The sequence below is a fragment of the Diplotaxodon limnothrissa genome, linkage group LG9 (assembly GCF_057381915.1).
Source record: "Diplotaxodon limnothrissa isolate DT_005_m linkage group LG9, D_limnothrissa_male_GT1.1, whole genome shotgun sequence".
Classification (NCBI taxonomy): domain Eukaryota; kingdom Metazoa; phylum Chordata; class Actinopteri; order Cichliformes; family Cichlidae; genus Diplotaxodon; species Diplotaxodon limnothrissa.
Window position 1 is genome coordinate 21,451,581 of NC_140604.1, and position 16,653 is coordinate 21,468,233.

At 41.0% G+C, this 16,653-nt stretch overlaps 1 protein-coding gene across 1 annotated transcript in view; it reads left to right on the plus strand.

The window, feature by feature from the left end:
• Window positions 1–16,653, plus strand: part of asap1b (ArfGAP with SH3 domain, ankyrin repeat and PH domain 1b) — an 86,250-nt gene that overhangs the window by 24,656 nt on the left and 44,941 nt on the right. Inside the window, exons 2-3 of the mRNA XM_085362855.1 lie at window positions 5,558–5,630; window positions 11,738–11,883. Of these exons, the coding sequence (XP_085218981.1) occupies window positions 5,558–5,630; window positions 11,738–11,883 (219 nt within the window). The remainder of the gene's footprint in view (window positions 1–5,557; window positions 5,631–11,737; window positions 11,884–16,653) is intronic.

Sequence of the window (16,653 nt, forward strand, 5' to 3'; positions counted from 1 at the left end):
TGGTGAAGTTTAATAAACTCCTTGCTATCTAAAATATAACAGGACACCGGAGTATATTCTCCAGCATCTCACACTTCTGATAATCAGCTGTCTGCTTGACGTTTATTCAGCTGTGTAAAAACTATACCTTTAATCTCAGCCAAACCGATTTACTCAGGAACAAATAAAATACTAAAAAAAAAAAAAAAGCCAAACAACAACATTTTTAATTTATCTAAGTGACTCATATATATTTAACCTGAGTCGCGAAAGACGGCGGTGGGTTTGAAAACAATTTGCCGGGAGTCCGGTGTTCTCACGGCGCTAGTGACCTAGCCCCCGGCTAGCTATCGAGCTAGTGGGTAACAGACGTCTCCGAAAACGTCAGAGCGCTTTTGAAAATATGTGGTGTCCTGATAAACTGAGCCGATATTTGAGGTTTACACAGCTACATTCTCGCCTGAAAATATGTTAAACGTTTATTTTGTGACCCAGAAAGAATAATAAGAGTAAAATTAAAACTAACTAGCTACCGCCATTGTTGGAAACTAAGCTGGGCCGCGCTATGAATTCTGGGACACAGCAGCTTCTTCTTCTTCGGGGTTTAACGGCAGCTGGCATCCTTGTACATGCAGTGCTGCCATCTTCTGTTTCAGTCCGTTATTACACTCTTAAATCCTGCTATTATTCCTGCGTCTTTTGCGATCTTACAAAGCTTCAAACGACACGTCGACTATTAAATCAGTCGTCGACGATTTTGATAGTCGACGTAATCGTGACTAGTCGACAAATCGTGGCAGCCCTACTGTCAAATAAAAAACAAAACAAAAAACACTTTAATGAGAATTCACTGTTTTTATTGGGTGTGAGGTCATCATTGTTCATTCACTCCCTTTTTATTCTTGGTTAGATCATTTTGAGTAGGTGTGGCAGGTTGGAAATGGTCTTGCGTAGCTGTTTTCCTCATGCATTTAGTTATTATATTGATCTACTTCATGCTGCAGCATTGCCATTCTGAAGTTATGTAATAAAGGCAAACAGCAGATTTATGATTGTTTTTCTGGTGTGTCATAATGTCATGCAGGGGAAGAAAGTTGGTAAACAGCACCAACTTTTTTGGATACGGACTACCAATCTGATACCAGTGTTAAATTAATACGCTGTAATGGTCACTCTGAAAGAGAGACTATGAGTGCATTGTTTTACATGTAAGACCTCAGGCCTAGAGATTGGCTGGCAACCCCTTAGAAACCACTGGTTGCTAGGGTAAAACCTGTATTCCCTGACCAGTTGGCGCATTGTTAGCAAAGGCAGTAAAAAAACTTGTGATTGCTTTGGTTCCTAGCAGATTGCAAGTGGTCTCCCCCAGTTCGCATGAACAATGCAGACTTGTCTGCAAACATGATGAAGTGCCAAGTGCAAAAGAAACTGGAGAAAAACTGTTCACCTTCAAAATAAAAGCTGCACTAGGTGATTTGTTATTATTATTATTATTATTTATTTTATTTATTTTTTTAAACTTAGCCTCAGCCTGTACCCTCTAGTAAACAAAACCTAACTGGTTGGGGGGATGTTTTTTCCTAGCGACAAATGGTTACCAGGCGGTAGCCGGCCAGTCTCTAGGCTTGTGTAACATGAGGCCTGATTTAAACAGTACGGTCTCCTAAAATAAAACATAAAACTGTGAGGCGATCACTGCGCATCTGGACAAGACTTGAAAAATCAATCTTTAAGTTGTGTTCAAGTTGTTCTGAATGTAAAGAAATGACTTCCCGTGGGTATTGGACATTGTAGTGGTTAACACACTGAAAGGAAAGAGAGATTCCTGGTTCGATCCTGGGAGAAGAGACAAACCTCTTCAGGGTTACGTCAGGAAGGCGATCTAGCATTAAAAAAATCAGCCAAATCAAACACCTGCTACCTGCTGTGGCGACCCAGTGTGAATAACAGAGCAGCCGAAGTAGCAACAATCTGATCGGTACTAGAGATGGACCGATCAGATATTACATATCGGTATCGATACGTAATATCGGCTGGTAACTGTGCAGGGCCGGGTCTAGCAAAGTTTAGCCAGGGGGGCCGATAGGGCATGAACATGGAAAAGGGGGCACAAAGACATACTTTTCTTTCTTATTCTAATTTAAAATGTCGAGCTTTTAATAAATAATTATCCGAATCTTACACCCAAAGTTTTAATCTGATGTAAAATGCATAGAAGTCCATTACTGTATATAGTAACTATTAAGTCTGATATACCCTAGTAAGCTATACTACTTTTTCCTTTGGGAAGATACCATCTGTGCAGTCTGCAGTTCTGTTGAAGAAAGATGTTGAATCTATTTAATTATTCTTGAAAAATAATTTATTTCTGTGCATTTTTTTTCACACTGCATCAAATTAAAGTTGATTACGTCGATTAAGCATCATGAGGTGGTGGGGGGGTTCCTTATTTATTTATTTATTTTTGCTGGAAGTTTGCAACCCTATTGCTTACTCTTTAAAATACCAGAATAGGGAGGATGGAGTAGGTCTAAGTTTATTAATAATAATAATAATGGATTGGATTTATATAGCGCTTTTCAAGGCACCCAAAGCGCTTTACAATGCCACTATTCATTCACTCTCACATTCATACACTGGTGGAGGCAAGCTACAGTTGTAGCCACAGCTGCCCTGGGGCAGACTGACAGAAGCGAGGCTGCCATATCGCGCCATCGGCCCCTCTGGCCAACACCAGTAGGCAAGTAGGGTAAAGTGTCTTGCCCAGGGACACAACGACCAGGACAGAGAGCCCGGGAATCGAACCGGCGACCTTCCGGTTACAGATGCGATTCCCAACCCCCTGAGCCACGGTCGCCCGACTGATCAGTGTTGCTGAACTATGAAATATTTTGGGTGCAGTGTATTTTTTGCATACAGGTATAACAGAATAGCTTTAGTGTTTGTTTGTTTTTTAAACTTGAGTTTGAACTTATACAAAATGCAGCAAGATATTAAAAAAACAGTTTTATTTATTAAAAACACACTATATCGGATTCATATCGGTAGAGCTGGGCGATAGAACGATAACGATATGTATCGCGATATAACTTTTACTCGATAGAGAAATTAAGCTATCGCGATAGACCTCGCCGCTCTTGTCCTCTTAAAAAAAAAAAAAAAAAAAAGGTCAGCCAATCCAAATTAAGTAGCGCAGAGCCGAACCAATCACAGCCGCAGCGTCACGTCGCGTGACGTACAGCACAAGTGCCAAGCCGCACGTGTGTTTGTTTGGGAAGCAGCCAGCGCGTAATGGAGGAAATGAGTGTGCCGACTAGAAAAATCAACCGAGCGTGACCGAAGAGAAAACAGATGATGGTTCCAATGCCGGAGAGATTGTCGAACGGAAGAGCCATAGAAGTTCCGTAGTGTGAAGGTATTTCGGCTATTTCAAGTCTGACAAAAAACAGAGTAGCGTGCGCTGTAAATTGTGCCGAAAGCAAGTCTGGAAATACAATAAACTGGTGCATGCGTCACACTGTGCGCCACGTTATTGTTTCGGTGAAATGAATTTCTACAATACTGTTAATTCTACTCTCTGCAGTGTTTAAATGCTTACATATACACACAGTTACTGTCCCTCCACACATACGACTCGGTTCTGCTTCTGTGCCCCAGCTTTGTTTACTTTTTCCCACCGAGGCTTCTAGACTTCTGATTGGCCAACATTTCTGCACGGTTAGGAATCTAGCGCCACCTGCTGCTTTGGCATGTTCATAGCAGCGTTTTCCTTCATTTCTGCCTTTATGTGTGGACGGGATTATTTTTTAAAACGAAAACGGAAAATCTCAGTTTTCAAAAATACCCGTGTACGTGTGGACGTAGCCTCAGTCTCTGACTGGAAGCGCTAATTCGTCATTCGGCTTTTGTCAGACTAAAGTAACTGTTAAAACTGTTTGAAAAGCTAAGCTATACAACAAGGAGAGATTGAGAATTTCCTTTTAGTTCTCAGTTTATTTGATATTGACAAAGGTTAGTCAGTTTTGTCTGTTCTTCTGTAAAACAAACTAAGATTTATTTTTAGAATTAATATTTTGTTTCTAAGTGGAATTGACAATTTAGTCTGTTTCGTTTGTTCTATTTTGAAACTTAAACGCTTTAGCGGCTGCCTTTTGTGTAGTTTGCAATATTTGCCTTTATTTATCTGAAAAAGTCTCATGTTCCTTAAGTACACCTACCCTGTTGAACTTATTATGGGAAATAAATATTTAAAAACAAGCTGCTGATTATTTCACATTTTACTTGTGAGCAACGGCACATTTAAATCTTACAAATATAGTTATTTGGCTTATATCGTGATAGATATCGTTATCGCCTGAAATGAAAAAAACATATCGTGATATGAAAAAATCTCATATCGCCCAGCTCTACATATCGGTATCGGCCGATATCCAAATTTATGATATTGGTGTCGGTATCGGACATAAAAAAGTCGTATTGTGCCATCTCTAACGGTACTGGTATAAGAATTTGGAAAAGCTGGGATTTCTGTATCCCCGCCTGCTTCAAACAACAGTGACCACACATTATGAAGGCTGGGTTGCCAAGCTTTGCAGAGTCAGTTGACCTGTGAGTGAATAAATGCTGATTTTACCCTTTCCCACTGAAGGCAAAACCCAGATGTTCGTGGGTGTTTTGTTTTTTTGTTTTGTTTTTTTAACCAACTGAGAAAAGATTTAACAAGATAGGATGGGGAAAAAAGCAATAAAAATGTGAACGTTTATAATTAAATTCTGAGCTAAGAGGGCGTCAAAATCTAACATTTCACTTATTCACTGATGTAATTGACTTTAGTCTTTATCTTTAAGCGGTGCACAGGATTATGTCAGTCAGTGCTGGGATTTCTAACGGGGAAATGTGAGTTATGGGGTGTGTTCGAATGTGATGTGACTTCAGATGTAGTTGTTGTTTTCTCTGGCAGGGAATGAGCTGAGCGATACGGCCTCATGGTGAGATTTTCTTGCATGTGGATGATGTTTATGATGATGAATTTTCCTTGTGTGAAGCCATATTTTTTTTTTGGGGGGGGGTGACGGTAAATCAGCTCAGGGGTCACGCTTGTGGATTTTGCATTGAATGGCTTTTGTAGTACTTCTGTACATGTAACCACCAGTGGAAGATGCATGTGTTTTTATTATTAATACTGGTCATTATTTTAAATCCCTGGTGCTTTGTTTGCAAAGCGCTAAACATTAATCTGTGAAACTGCAAGAAAGTGAGATGTATAGCGTGCAGTAACGGCAGGTCAGCCTCATTTTCGTGTGAATAATTTGTAATAATAAACAACCAGTAATTGCACAAAAGTTCTGCTTGAAATGATGATTGATGCCTCGTTCATTATGAATGAGCACTTCAGCTCTATTATTGAGCAAATATTTGTTGTTCTTATGCCGTAACCTCTTCAGGTTTGGTCTACCATTAAAACAAATATTTAAAGGTTGCAAAGTGTCTTTGCTGTTTTCTGATATGAATGTTCACAGTCACCTTTAAAGGCATGAAACCACTTCAAAGGTGTTAAAAAGCATCATCTCTTCCTCAGGCGCTGGACCAGGACCGAACCTCCCTGCAGAAGGTGAAGAAGTCAGTGAAGGCCATCTACAATTCAGGTCAAGGTGAGAGTCTGTTTCTAAATCTGTCAGGCTTTGCTGTGCTTTGATTAATGTTTGGATACAGCCTTGTAGCCCTTTCCTGAAAGTCAAATCCCCAGAGCCCAGGATTTGTTAAATATCTTTAATAAGAATGAGGGTTGCTGCTTTTTTGTGTGTGTGCGTGTCTGGAATGCAGCCTTGTGTTGGACAGATGGTGTTTGTTGCATGTATCGGGCAGTCCCAGAAACCAACACCTGAGTTTGTTTAGTGTGTTGCTGTGACATGGATCCTCAGTAATTTTCCACTGAACGCTTGCGAGAGCCTCCTTCCTGTAAAATGACAGTTTGTGATGCTTGACCCACAAAAAAAGTTTATTTTTTCTCCTCAGAAAAGAGTCTGTTTACCTTTGTCTCATTGTGGCTCTTTTGGAGAAACAGCTGGGTTAACTTGAAGCCAGCTGTTACGCAAGTTTTTAGTTTCCTCCGAGTTAAAGTAAGATAAAGGCCTTAATCCTGTTAGTGTTTCATATGTGATACACGAGTTTTTGAGACCTCTGCATCATTGGTGTGATTTATTTATCTATTTTCCCATGAGAAAGCTGATGTATACTATCAGATAATGCACAGAAATGCCAATAATTTCATAATTGAGGCTTTAAAGGATTAAAGTGATTGCAAAACAGAGACTTGGACGTCGCTCTGATGGTTTGCTCAGTTAAAATATATTTAAAAATTGTGATATCAGTCCCAGCAGTGTGCCAGCAGTGCTGTGGTGGCAACTGTTTGATCAGTTTACCCCGAGGCCACACAAACTGAGATTTTTCTTTAACCGAAGTCAACTTCTCCAAAAGCTTTTCATCATTTTTGCAGTAGCTGAATCACTGGTGTAGTGAGAATAATGCAAAGTTGTATATAGAAATGTATGTTTTAAACATCATCTGGGATTTCCTACATCTTATCACTGTGTTGTCATGTTTGACATTGAACCCTGGCAACAAAGTAGGAGTAGCAAGATTTACAGCAGAAGCCTTGAGACTAATCCTAACCTTCCCCTTTTTTTCTTTCTTTTTTTGCATAAAAATGATTGAAAACGATGATCGAAAACTTGTATTATTTTAGAATATGTGTCATAGATCTTACAGATCTAACAGTCCTGCTACTGTGATATGAGGATTTTAAAAAAAAATATCAAAACAAAACCAAAAGATGACCAAACGTCGACTGTCAGGGCCCCTAAGCCTGAGCGAGAAACTCCATCTCACTTTGTCCTGATCTTATTTTAAATAAATGCGATATACCTTCGTCCTTATAAATGTTTTCCTGTTGTTTATATTTTTAATCTAACCCATTTAAAAATGTTAAGGTTGTTTTATTTTTTTGCTATTTATCTTATTTTGACTTTGTGTTTCAGTCTTGCTTGGCCTGGATTAAATTGATATGAAAATTGTTTATACAGGACTGTGCAAAAGTCTTGAGCCACGCCTCATTTCTTAATATTTTGCCATAAGAATGTGAAATGGGTGCATACACGCAAATGGAGGTTCAGGCATGAAGATGGGTGCACACTATGAAGCTACAGCAACAATATATTAATGTATTAAAAGATTTTTTTTAAATGATGCTGGCTTTAAAGACACATCCCAGAAAGTTGATGTAGCTCATCTGGATTCAGTGTTTTCCGTGGTAGAAACTTTTTGTCACGTCATCCAAGTAACTTCTTCAATCTTGGTCATAAAAGTCTGAGTTTGTAGCCCATTGTTAGACAGCTACTTCTGGTCATTAAGCAACAGTATGAGGTTAGAGGAACCTGCAGGCAGATAGATGAGTGATGAAATATTTCTCCCTCTGAAAATGCAACGACCAAACGAACCTGGATTTTTGAGCGTGCATCAAAACACCTCCAAAGACGCTCTTTACCAATCAGAAGCAACAGTGCTTAGTATAAAATTACCAAAATTAATGAAGATACATATAATATTTTGTGTTCTGTCTTATCTTTGGTTTTGCTAGGATTTTATTTAAATCCTCGAGGTCGTTTCAATTTTTCTGTGAGCTGTTTTGTAATTTTTCCTCTACAACTCCAACAGCTAGCAGCAGCAGGTGCTCAGGTTTTATACGAGGCATGACGAGGTCACGTCGCCTCAGACGGAGACGCCAAGTGTAGTCTGCATAATGGCCGTCTTCCAGGTGGCTTGTTTCTGTGTACTTAAATTTTCAATTTCATTCATGTAGAAATCACATTTGTATGGAAAACAACAGAGAGCTTGCACTCCTCCCAATTTGACCCTTTTGTGTGACTCCTCTTTGGCCTGAAACTCAACAGACGATGTAATGTAACAATGAAAGTGGAAGGATATTAAGAACTTGAACTTCTAAGCTTGGTGAATCTAAAGACCTCTCATGCTACCCCTCCACTGTAACCCACTTCTTTCCTGCTGGGCTCCTAAACCCCTTAAATACCCAGAAAATCTGTAGAAAATACAGAAAATACAAAACGTCCTCAATAGTAACTTCAGGACTGTTTGAACTTTGAGTTTCCACTGTGACGCGCGTCCAAATTGGCTGCTGTGGGGACTAAGCTCTGCGGGTTTCTAGTCTCACCTGACCTCCCTGCCAGGTCTCCTCTCTAGATTTGGCAACAGTCTAAACACGTCCCCCTCCACCTCCTCTCCAGCTTAACGACAGTGACAGATGGATGCTGCTCTTTGACTGACGGCTCTCGGGGAGTCTCGCAGACCCTGAGAACAACGTGTCTTGTTCCATTGACAGTAACTGTATATAAAGAGGACTTGCTGTTGTCAAAATGTATAAAACAAAGTTTCTCAGGAGTGAAGGTCATGTGTCTTATTTTATTGCTTGTGTTGCTGCTCTGCTGAAGGAACTTTCCACTGCAGAATCTGCTGAGTATTTCTGCCACATTTGTCTTATTGGAAACATCCCTAGGAAAGATTTACACTTCTGTTTGTTTCAGGTGTGTGTCTGTGTTGCCTTTGAGAACAAAAAAAAAAAGCTGGACTGAAATACTTTCTCTATCCACAGCCTTTTTGTTTCTCACTTTCTTTAACTTGAGCTGTAAAATCTTGGCTTTAGAACATTCTTGGTTATAAATTTACAAAGCTCTCCAACTCACATCCAGATCATCAGAAATAAATATGTGCAAAGCTGAAAGCAGCTGAACTTGATTCTATAAAGTGAACTTTATGGTCCTCTGACAAACCTCCTTCGCTTTGATTAACTTTGTTAGTCCATGTTAGAGACCGGGTTTGCAAGAGGCTGCATATTCTTCTTTTGGTCTCTATTAGAGTAGCTTTGCATACTTTTCAGATCAAAATAATGCTTATTTATCTTATTCTGGTGCAGCCCCTCAGTTTATTCAGCTCCTCTCCCTCCATGCTCCAGTCACATGATCTCAAACATTTGAGACTGATCGCATGACCACAAATTATTGCATTATGTTCACTGAACCTGTGATGTCACTGCCTTTGAAACAGTTCCTTCAAAGACGGGGATCGGGTCTGCGGCACCTCGTAGTCAGCTGCCGTCAACATAGTGAATTTGGTGTGCCAAGACAGCAATAAGACCGAGTCAGTCTGCTATCAGTTTGCTGTTTAATGTGATCAAGTTGGCAGTTTCATGCAATCTGTGACATTTTGGTAAATTCACATTTACTAATTACATTTGGAGTCCAGCCAGAACCTCACAGATCTGAAGCATTAATTCAGAGATTGCGCCATAATTAGTCACATAGTTGCATCAGGTGGCTATTTAACAGCAAAACCCCATAGGCATTTATTGCAACCTTTCTTTTGAATAGACTTATAACCATAATACAATCAGCTGGGAATAGGGCTACCACGATTAGTCGACTAGTCACGATTACGTCGACTATCAAAATCGTCCACGACTGATTTAATAGTCGACGCGTCGTTTGAAGCTTTGTAAGATCACAAAAGACGCAGGAATAAGTAGCAGGATTTAAGAGTGTAATAACGGACTGAAACAGAAGATGGCAGCACTGCATGTACAAGGATGCCAGCTGCCGTTAAACCCCGAAGAAGAAGAAGCTCTGTCCCAGAATTCATAGCGCCCAGCTCAGTTTCCAACAATGGCGGCAGCTGGTTAGTTTTAATGTTACTCTTATTATTCTTTCTGAGTCACAAAATAAACGTTTAACATATTTTCAGGCGAGAATGTAGCTGTGTAAACCTCAAATATCTGCTCAGTTTATCAAGACACCAAATATTTTCAAAAGCGCTCCGACGTTTTCGGAGACGTCTGTTACCCGCTAGCTCGATAGCTAACCGGGGGCAAGGCTAACTAGAGCCGTGAGAACACCGGACTCCCGGCCTTCACTTAGATAACTTTAAAATGTTAGTGTTTGGCTTTTTTTTAGTATTTATTTGTTCCTGAGTAAATCGGTTTGGCTGAGATTAAAGTTATAGTTTTTACACAGCTGAATAAACATCAAGCAGACAGCTGATTATCAGAAGTGTGAGATGCTCCAGAATTTACTCCGGTGTCCTGTTATATTTTAGATAGCAAGGAGTTTATTAAACTTCACTGAACCAATCTGCAAGTTTAATTAAAATTTAATAAACTACCATCTTGTCTTTATTTTTAGTTAGCACAGACCTTAAACACTTAAAGCTGTAAGCTAATGATAGTTATATAAGAGCAGATGCTGCTGGTGCAACCTACAGCTTGTAGGTTTTACGTCCAATGGGTGATGATCTGATTAGTCGACTAATCGCAAAAATAATCGGTGACTAGTCGACTATCAGAATAATCGTTTGTGGCAGCCCTAGCTGGGAACCAGTTGCAGAGTATGAGATGAGTTGCAGATGATCATCGGTGCAGACAGTCATATTTACTGCAACGTGTTGAGAATCTGTCTGTGCTTTTAAATTAGATGATGCTTAGACTGGTGAAGGTTTGCAGTTGTCTGAGAGTGACTGTAGTCAGTCCAAGTCAAATCAAAGATTGTGGGTGATGCAGGCTCAACTTCTGGGAACTATTTGGTTGCAATTTGCAATTGGTCGTTAAATAAGAAAAGACTCGATGTAATCACTGATCAAGCGTTTTGTTTAGTCTAAAGCAGAGATGTCAAACTCATTTTACATCATGGGCCACATACAGTCCACTGTGATGATGAGTGGGCCGGAGCATGTATCAGAAACGGACAGAAAATAAGTAAAGGCATAACGGGTCCGCTTTTTAAAAAAAATGTCGCAGTACTGCCCACTCAAGGATTTGGCCACTGGGATGTGAAGGGTTTGGGTGAAGGGCCTCCAGGTGTTAAATGTCCTCAATGAAATGACAGGGCAAGTTTCCGCTCTTGCTATTTGGAAGATAATAATAATATTATTATTATTATTATTATCAATAAAGTGTTATTATTTTTTTATGTCTCGTCAATTGAATTCTGAACTGTTCGTCGAGTGAAGAGCTGCGACTTGAGATCAAGTGCGTGAGTTGGCCCAAATCTCTGGGACGGAGACTGGGAATCTGGGTTGATGATTTCACTCGGAGTCGTTTGCCATCCACTTAGGCTCATCTTCCTATACCTGACAGCCAATGTGTGGTACATGGTGTGTGCGACACCTCTTTTTGATTGCAGCTAGATACAGAGTGGGTCAGCGACTGTAGCAATAACTACGGTATATCAGAGGTGTTGTCTTTTCTTTTCTTTTCTTTTTCTGAACTCATAATGCAAGCCGAGCGCTCTCCTCTGAGTGGGTTTTAGAGGTCATTAAAGCTCATTCTTCTTTCTTAGAAACATGTAAAAGGATCTCAAGATTTTCTGATATGATGTGGAGAAAAATGCCCCAAGAAGCAAAGTTTCTGGCTTTGTTTCTGTTCTCGATGTTTTTTAACAGTTTCAAAACAGGACATAAGAGGTTTCACTTCCTTTTTTTTTTTTAAATAAGCTTATACTTCTTAAATATTAAATGTCTAAGCAGAAAGAGCTTTTAAGGAACTTAAAGCCTAAAACTGATTCAAAAAAACATATAATTCACTACCTGGTCGCTGTGTGTGCACCTGAAGAAGGACACTGATGTTTTTTCCCCTCAGGATGTCATTAAAAGTTATAGCATTTAAACTGACCACTGCCCCATCCCCTTCTTTAAACAGACCACGTCCAGAATGAAGACAATTACGCCCAGGCTCTGGATAAGTTTGGCAGCAACTTCATCAGCCGGGACAACCACGACCTGGGAACAGCCTTCGTCAAGTTCTCTTCCCTCACCAAGGAACTGTCGGCACTCCTGAAGAACCTGGTGAGTCCAGCCTGTCAGCACTCAAAGTGTCATTAAAATAAATGGCTTGGAGAGCCTTTACTGCTGGCCTGGTCTATGCAAGGGTAGAAAGAGGAATCCTTTCCATACACAGCTTACGTTCGCTGTCTTCACTTGGATCAGTGGGATAGATTAGGATTACTTTAGTTTAAAGGTGAAGATTGAAAGGTTGGATGAAGCAGCTAACACCCGAGTTATGCGTTTGTACAGGTTCCAGCTGAATAATACATGTTCATCAATCTCTGCTCTCGCCTACGCAGTCAAAACCATCATGGCGACTGGACAGTATAGCTGACTTTATCCACCTTTTTCCTTACCAGACGGGCTCTTATCTGCCTGGTGTGGATTTCCCCTGACGTTTCTGTTGAATAATGTGTCCTGTTTGAATCCTCTGAATGATTGTTGTTGGAAGAGCCAGACCACGCGCTCTCTCTTTCTCTTTCTTTTGCTCTCTCTCTCATCCTGTGTGGCTCACGGGGAGATTAGACTCCATAAATAAACTTGGCAGCACCAGGAACAACTGCATGCGTGTTTGTGTGCATGCGTGTCTGTGTGGAAACCACCTTAAATCACTCACCTGTCTGAGCTGCCTGCATATTGAAGCAAACATCTCTTGACTTTTTCATTTTGAGTATTTCATCGAGTGCATTTTTCAGACTTCAATAACGGCGCCCTGAGGGCAGCTGGTGTGTGCGTGTACTACAAATGAGTATCGATGAGCGGCGCTTGCCCTAGATGTCCTACATGTGTCATCAGCTGAAATTTAAGGATTTCGCAAACAGATAGAAGCAGCTTTTCTGTGTCTTCTTCTCTGTTTTCCTTCTGAGAAGACAGTGACAGTTTCCAGGATGGCTGTTAGAGCACATCGGCAGCCGGCCAATGAAAGATTGATTCTGACAATAGCATATGCAAGACAGGCACTTAAGAAGCACATTAGCGCCCATTAAGCATTGTTTACTTCCTCGAACGCTGCAGTGAGGCGCTGTGGACTTGGCTAACAGCAACAACGGGACTTAAATGCTTAGTGGTGTTGTGAGTGACCTTGCTGATCCTAATGGTTAGAACTGCTGAGCCTAGCTGCGGCAACCCGAGCTGCTGCAGACATCGTTCTTTGACGGACTCACTTGCATGTGCGCCATTTTCCTGTGGCGTTTGCTCGTTGCTTCAGCCAGCTGCAGCAGGAATGTGTTGATAAAGTGCAGTGAAGGTTAAAAAAACAAGGCTGGTGCTGTTTTGTTTTTCTCTCAAATCCAAAGATGCACTGAAGATGCACTGCTTTAAAACTGTGCTTTTTCATTTCATTTTAATGGGATCAAAGGCCTGTGTGTAAAGTGGAAGGAATGGTTTGTACTTATTACTTAACTGCGGACCGTTTTAGCATTTTTCAACTCATTGTTTTAGTTTCACATCCCCCGCTTTGGTTTTGATTCATGCTCATTACTTTAATCTGACTCAGGATTCATTGTTTATCAGTTTTCTTATTGATCCCTGATTTTATTTGTTTGTTAAAAAATGGTCCTACTTATGTGTTTAGCTTTTTTTTTTTTTTTAACATAATGTTGAAAGCTTGTATGTGAATCAGCTGTGCAAAAACTCCACCGACATGTTTGATGTTACTAATCCTGATTTATTGAACAAATCGGAGCTGGTTGCCAATTCCCATTATAGTCTAGCCCCCAGTAAAAGTTGTATTCAACACTCCATGACCCAGTAGCAGACAAAGCTGGTGATTTGCTGCCACAGCCTTTAGCAATTAAACCACGCAGTGCTAACTGGAATAGTGGAAACAAAAAGTGGGGCACACAAGAGATGACTCGACTTCCCGGCACTGGACATTCGATGGGAGAGCTCCTTTCCCAACAGGAGAAACTGGCAGTGTTGTGGTGGGCTGCAATAATTTCATGTCATCTTTATGAACTCCTACTGCTAAGAGTAAATATTACACTAGACAGTCATGATAGATGTTGGACAGGTGCTCTCACGTCTGCAGCTTCATGCAAACACTGAGCTGAAACTGATTAGACGATCACCTCTTGCAGGATCTCTACTTCTGGATTCCATACTGAAACCAACATCAGAGACTGCTTGCAAACTTTCAGTGAAACTTGTTTCTGAGTTCGTTTGAGGTGATGAAGAAGTCACGCAGATGTTGGTTATTTTTTAGAGCCTGAGTACGACTACATTCAGAGTTTGTCATGAGGTCCTAGAACAGGAGTGCCAAACATAAGGCCCAGAATTGACTCTGATCCGGCCCACTGACAGTTTTTCAAATGCTAAACATTTACTGTCAATTTATGAAAACTAGTTCTAATAAATGAGAACTTTATATGCTAAAATTGGAGTTCCAGGACCGTCTATGCACGACTTAAAATGAGTTTCACATTCCTGTTCTAGATGCATTGGATCATGTCAGATGCATTGCATTTGCATAAAATAATCTAGAGTTTATGCAGATGTCCCATCTCTGGATGCGTTGCACAGGCAGTAGACAATGAACGAGAAACACAGAAGCGAGAGATCCTGTGGACACAGTAACACTCACCAGGCAGCCTGAAATGTGTCTAAGCCTTACTGTTGGTGTTGTGTGATGTGTACAGCCAGACTATTACTGCGTTGTTGTTTTTTTAAGTGCGACTGATGGTGATCCCATTTTTTTAATGTATCTGCACAGCTGTGATTCTATTCTGCTGAGAGCATTTGAAACAATGAAACTGCTCTGCTTGTCAACAATGTGCTGACACCATTCAGCAGTGTTTACCCCAAGTTTCTTCCTGTGTGTAACGTTGAGTATGCTGTCGGCACTTGTTGGACATCATATTAGCTAAAACCGACATGTCTGTTGCAATATTTTTCTATCATATGTGTGTGACTTTGTCTTTGTTTGCAACCCGCCCTACTCAATCACGTGTTCAACAGCCCAACTTGGCACACAGGTACATCTTAGGACCCTGAAGGTCCTTAACTATATTATGACGTCATCACGTTGCCTAGCAATAACCTGGCAATGGGATAAAATTACCCTTGCACTTAGGGCTGCACGATTTTGCATAAAATGAGAATCACGATTTTTTTGGCTTAAATTGAGATCACGATTCTCTCACGATTTTCTTTTCCAGTATAAATATTTATTGCACTTATTAACTGCACATCAACTTCGTAACAGTTAAGATAAGATAAGATAAGATAACCTTTATTAGTCCCACACGTGGGAAATTTGTTTTGTCACAGCAGGAAGTGGACAGTGCAAAAGTTATGACGCAAAAATTAGAATACAATAAGAATAAATACAGTACACAGCTGTACAGAATAGAATAAAATAATATACTATATACAGTAGAATAAAATAGAATAAAAAATATACAATAAGATAAAAATAGAATACGAATGCTATATACAACTGAGTAAAAATACAACGATGCCAGAAAGGATTATTGCACTTAGTGTTATTGCACATGTGTGGATGTGTGTGTTTGTTCAGTTAAAGTCTTTGTTGTGGAGTCTGACAGCAGTGGGGAGGAAAGACCTGCGAAATCTCTCCGTCCCACACCGTGGGTGCCGCAGTCTCCCACTGAAGGAGCTGCTCAGTGCTGTCACAGTCTGCTGCATGGGGTGGAAGACGTTGTCCAACAGGGATGACAGCTTAGCCGCCGTTCTCCTGTCACTCACCACCTCCACTGGGTCCAGAGGGCATCCTAGAACAGAGCTGGCCCTTCGGATCACCCTGTTCAGTCTCTTCCTGTCCCCAGCAGAGATGCTGCCGCCCCAGCAGACCACACCATAAAAGATAGCAGAAGCCACCACAGAGTCATAGAAGGTCTTCAGGAGTGGGCCCTCCACCCCAAACGACCTGAGTCTCCGCAGCAGGTACAGCCTGCTCTGCCCTTTCCTGTAGAGGGCGTCTGAGTTATGAGTCCAGTCCAGTCTGTTGTTCAGATGAACACCAAGGTACCTGTAGCTGTCCACAGCCTCAATGTCCATACCCTGGATGTTCAGTGGTTGCAGTGGAGAATGCTTGTGCCTGCGGAAGTCTACCACCAGCTCCTTGGTTTTACTGGCGTTGATCTGGAGGTAGTTCAGCTGGCACCAGTCCACAAAGTCTTGAGTCAGTCCTCTGTACTCCTTGTCGTCCCCATCAGTGATGAGGCCGACTATTGCAGAGTCATCAGAGAACTTCTGCAACAACTGTTCAGTCTCAACTGTTGTTCAGTAACAGTTGAGACTGAACATAAAAACAATAAATAAACATAAATACACTGGTTAAATGTCTCACATTTTGTCTTTGGCGCAAAATGTTGTACTGCTTGAAATTCCGTCTCCACCGTTGCTCGACACTGCGTGTATAGAGCAGGTAGCGCAACAATAGAAAAATAGTTGCGGGACGGCACTGTGTAGCGTTTGTCTAGGGTGTTGATCATTTTCCTAAATCCCTCGTTTTGCACAGTGTTGATGGGAGCCATATCTTTGGTCAGGTGATAAGTGATGGCCTCCGTAATTTCTTTGTGCCTGCGGGAGTTCGACGTGTATAGGGAAGCGCTGTATAAGGTTCCCGTTATTGATGTTTGGGTGGTTGACCGGAAGGATTTTCTCCTGTCACTTGCTCGTCATCCCTGACGTGCTGTCCGTTGTTTTTTCCCTGCTAATTTTAGCATCACACGGCACAGCTTCTGTATCACGTGGTATAAGGCTCCGCCCTTGTCATTTGTTGAGCAGGAAGAGTGAGCGCTTGTTTTCATGCAGATTACATCCCGGATC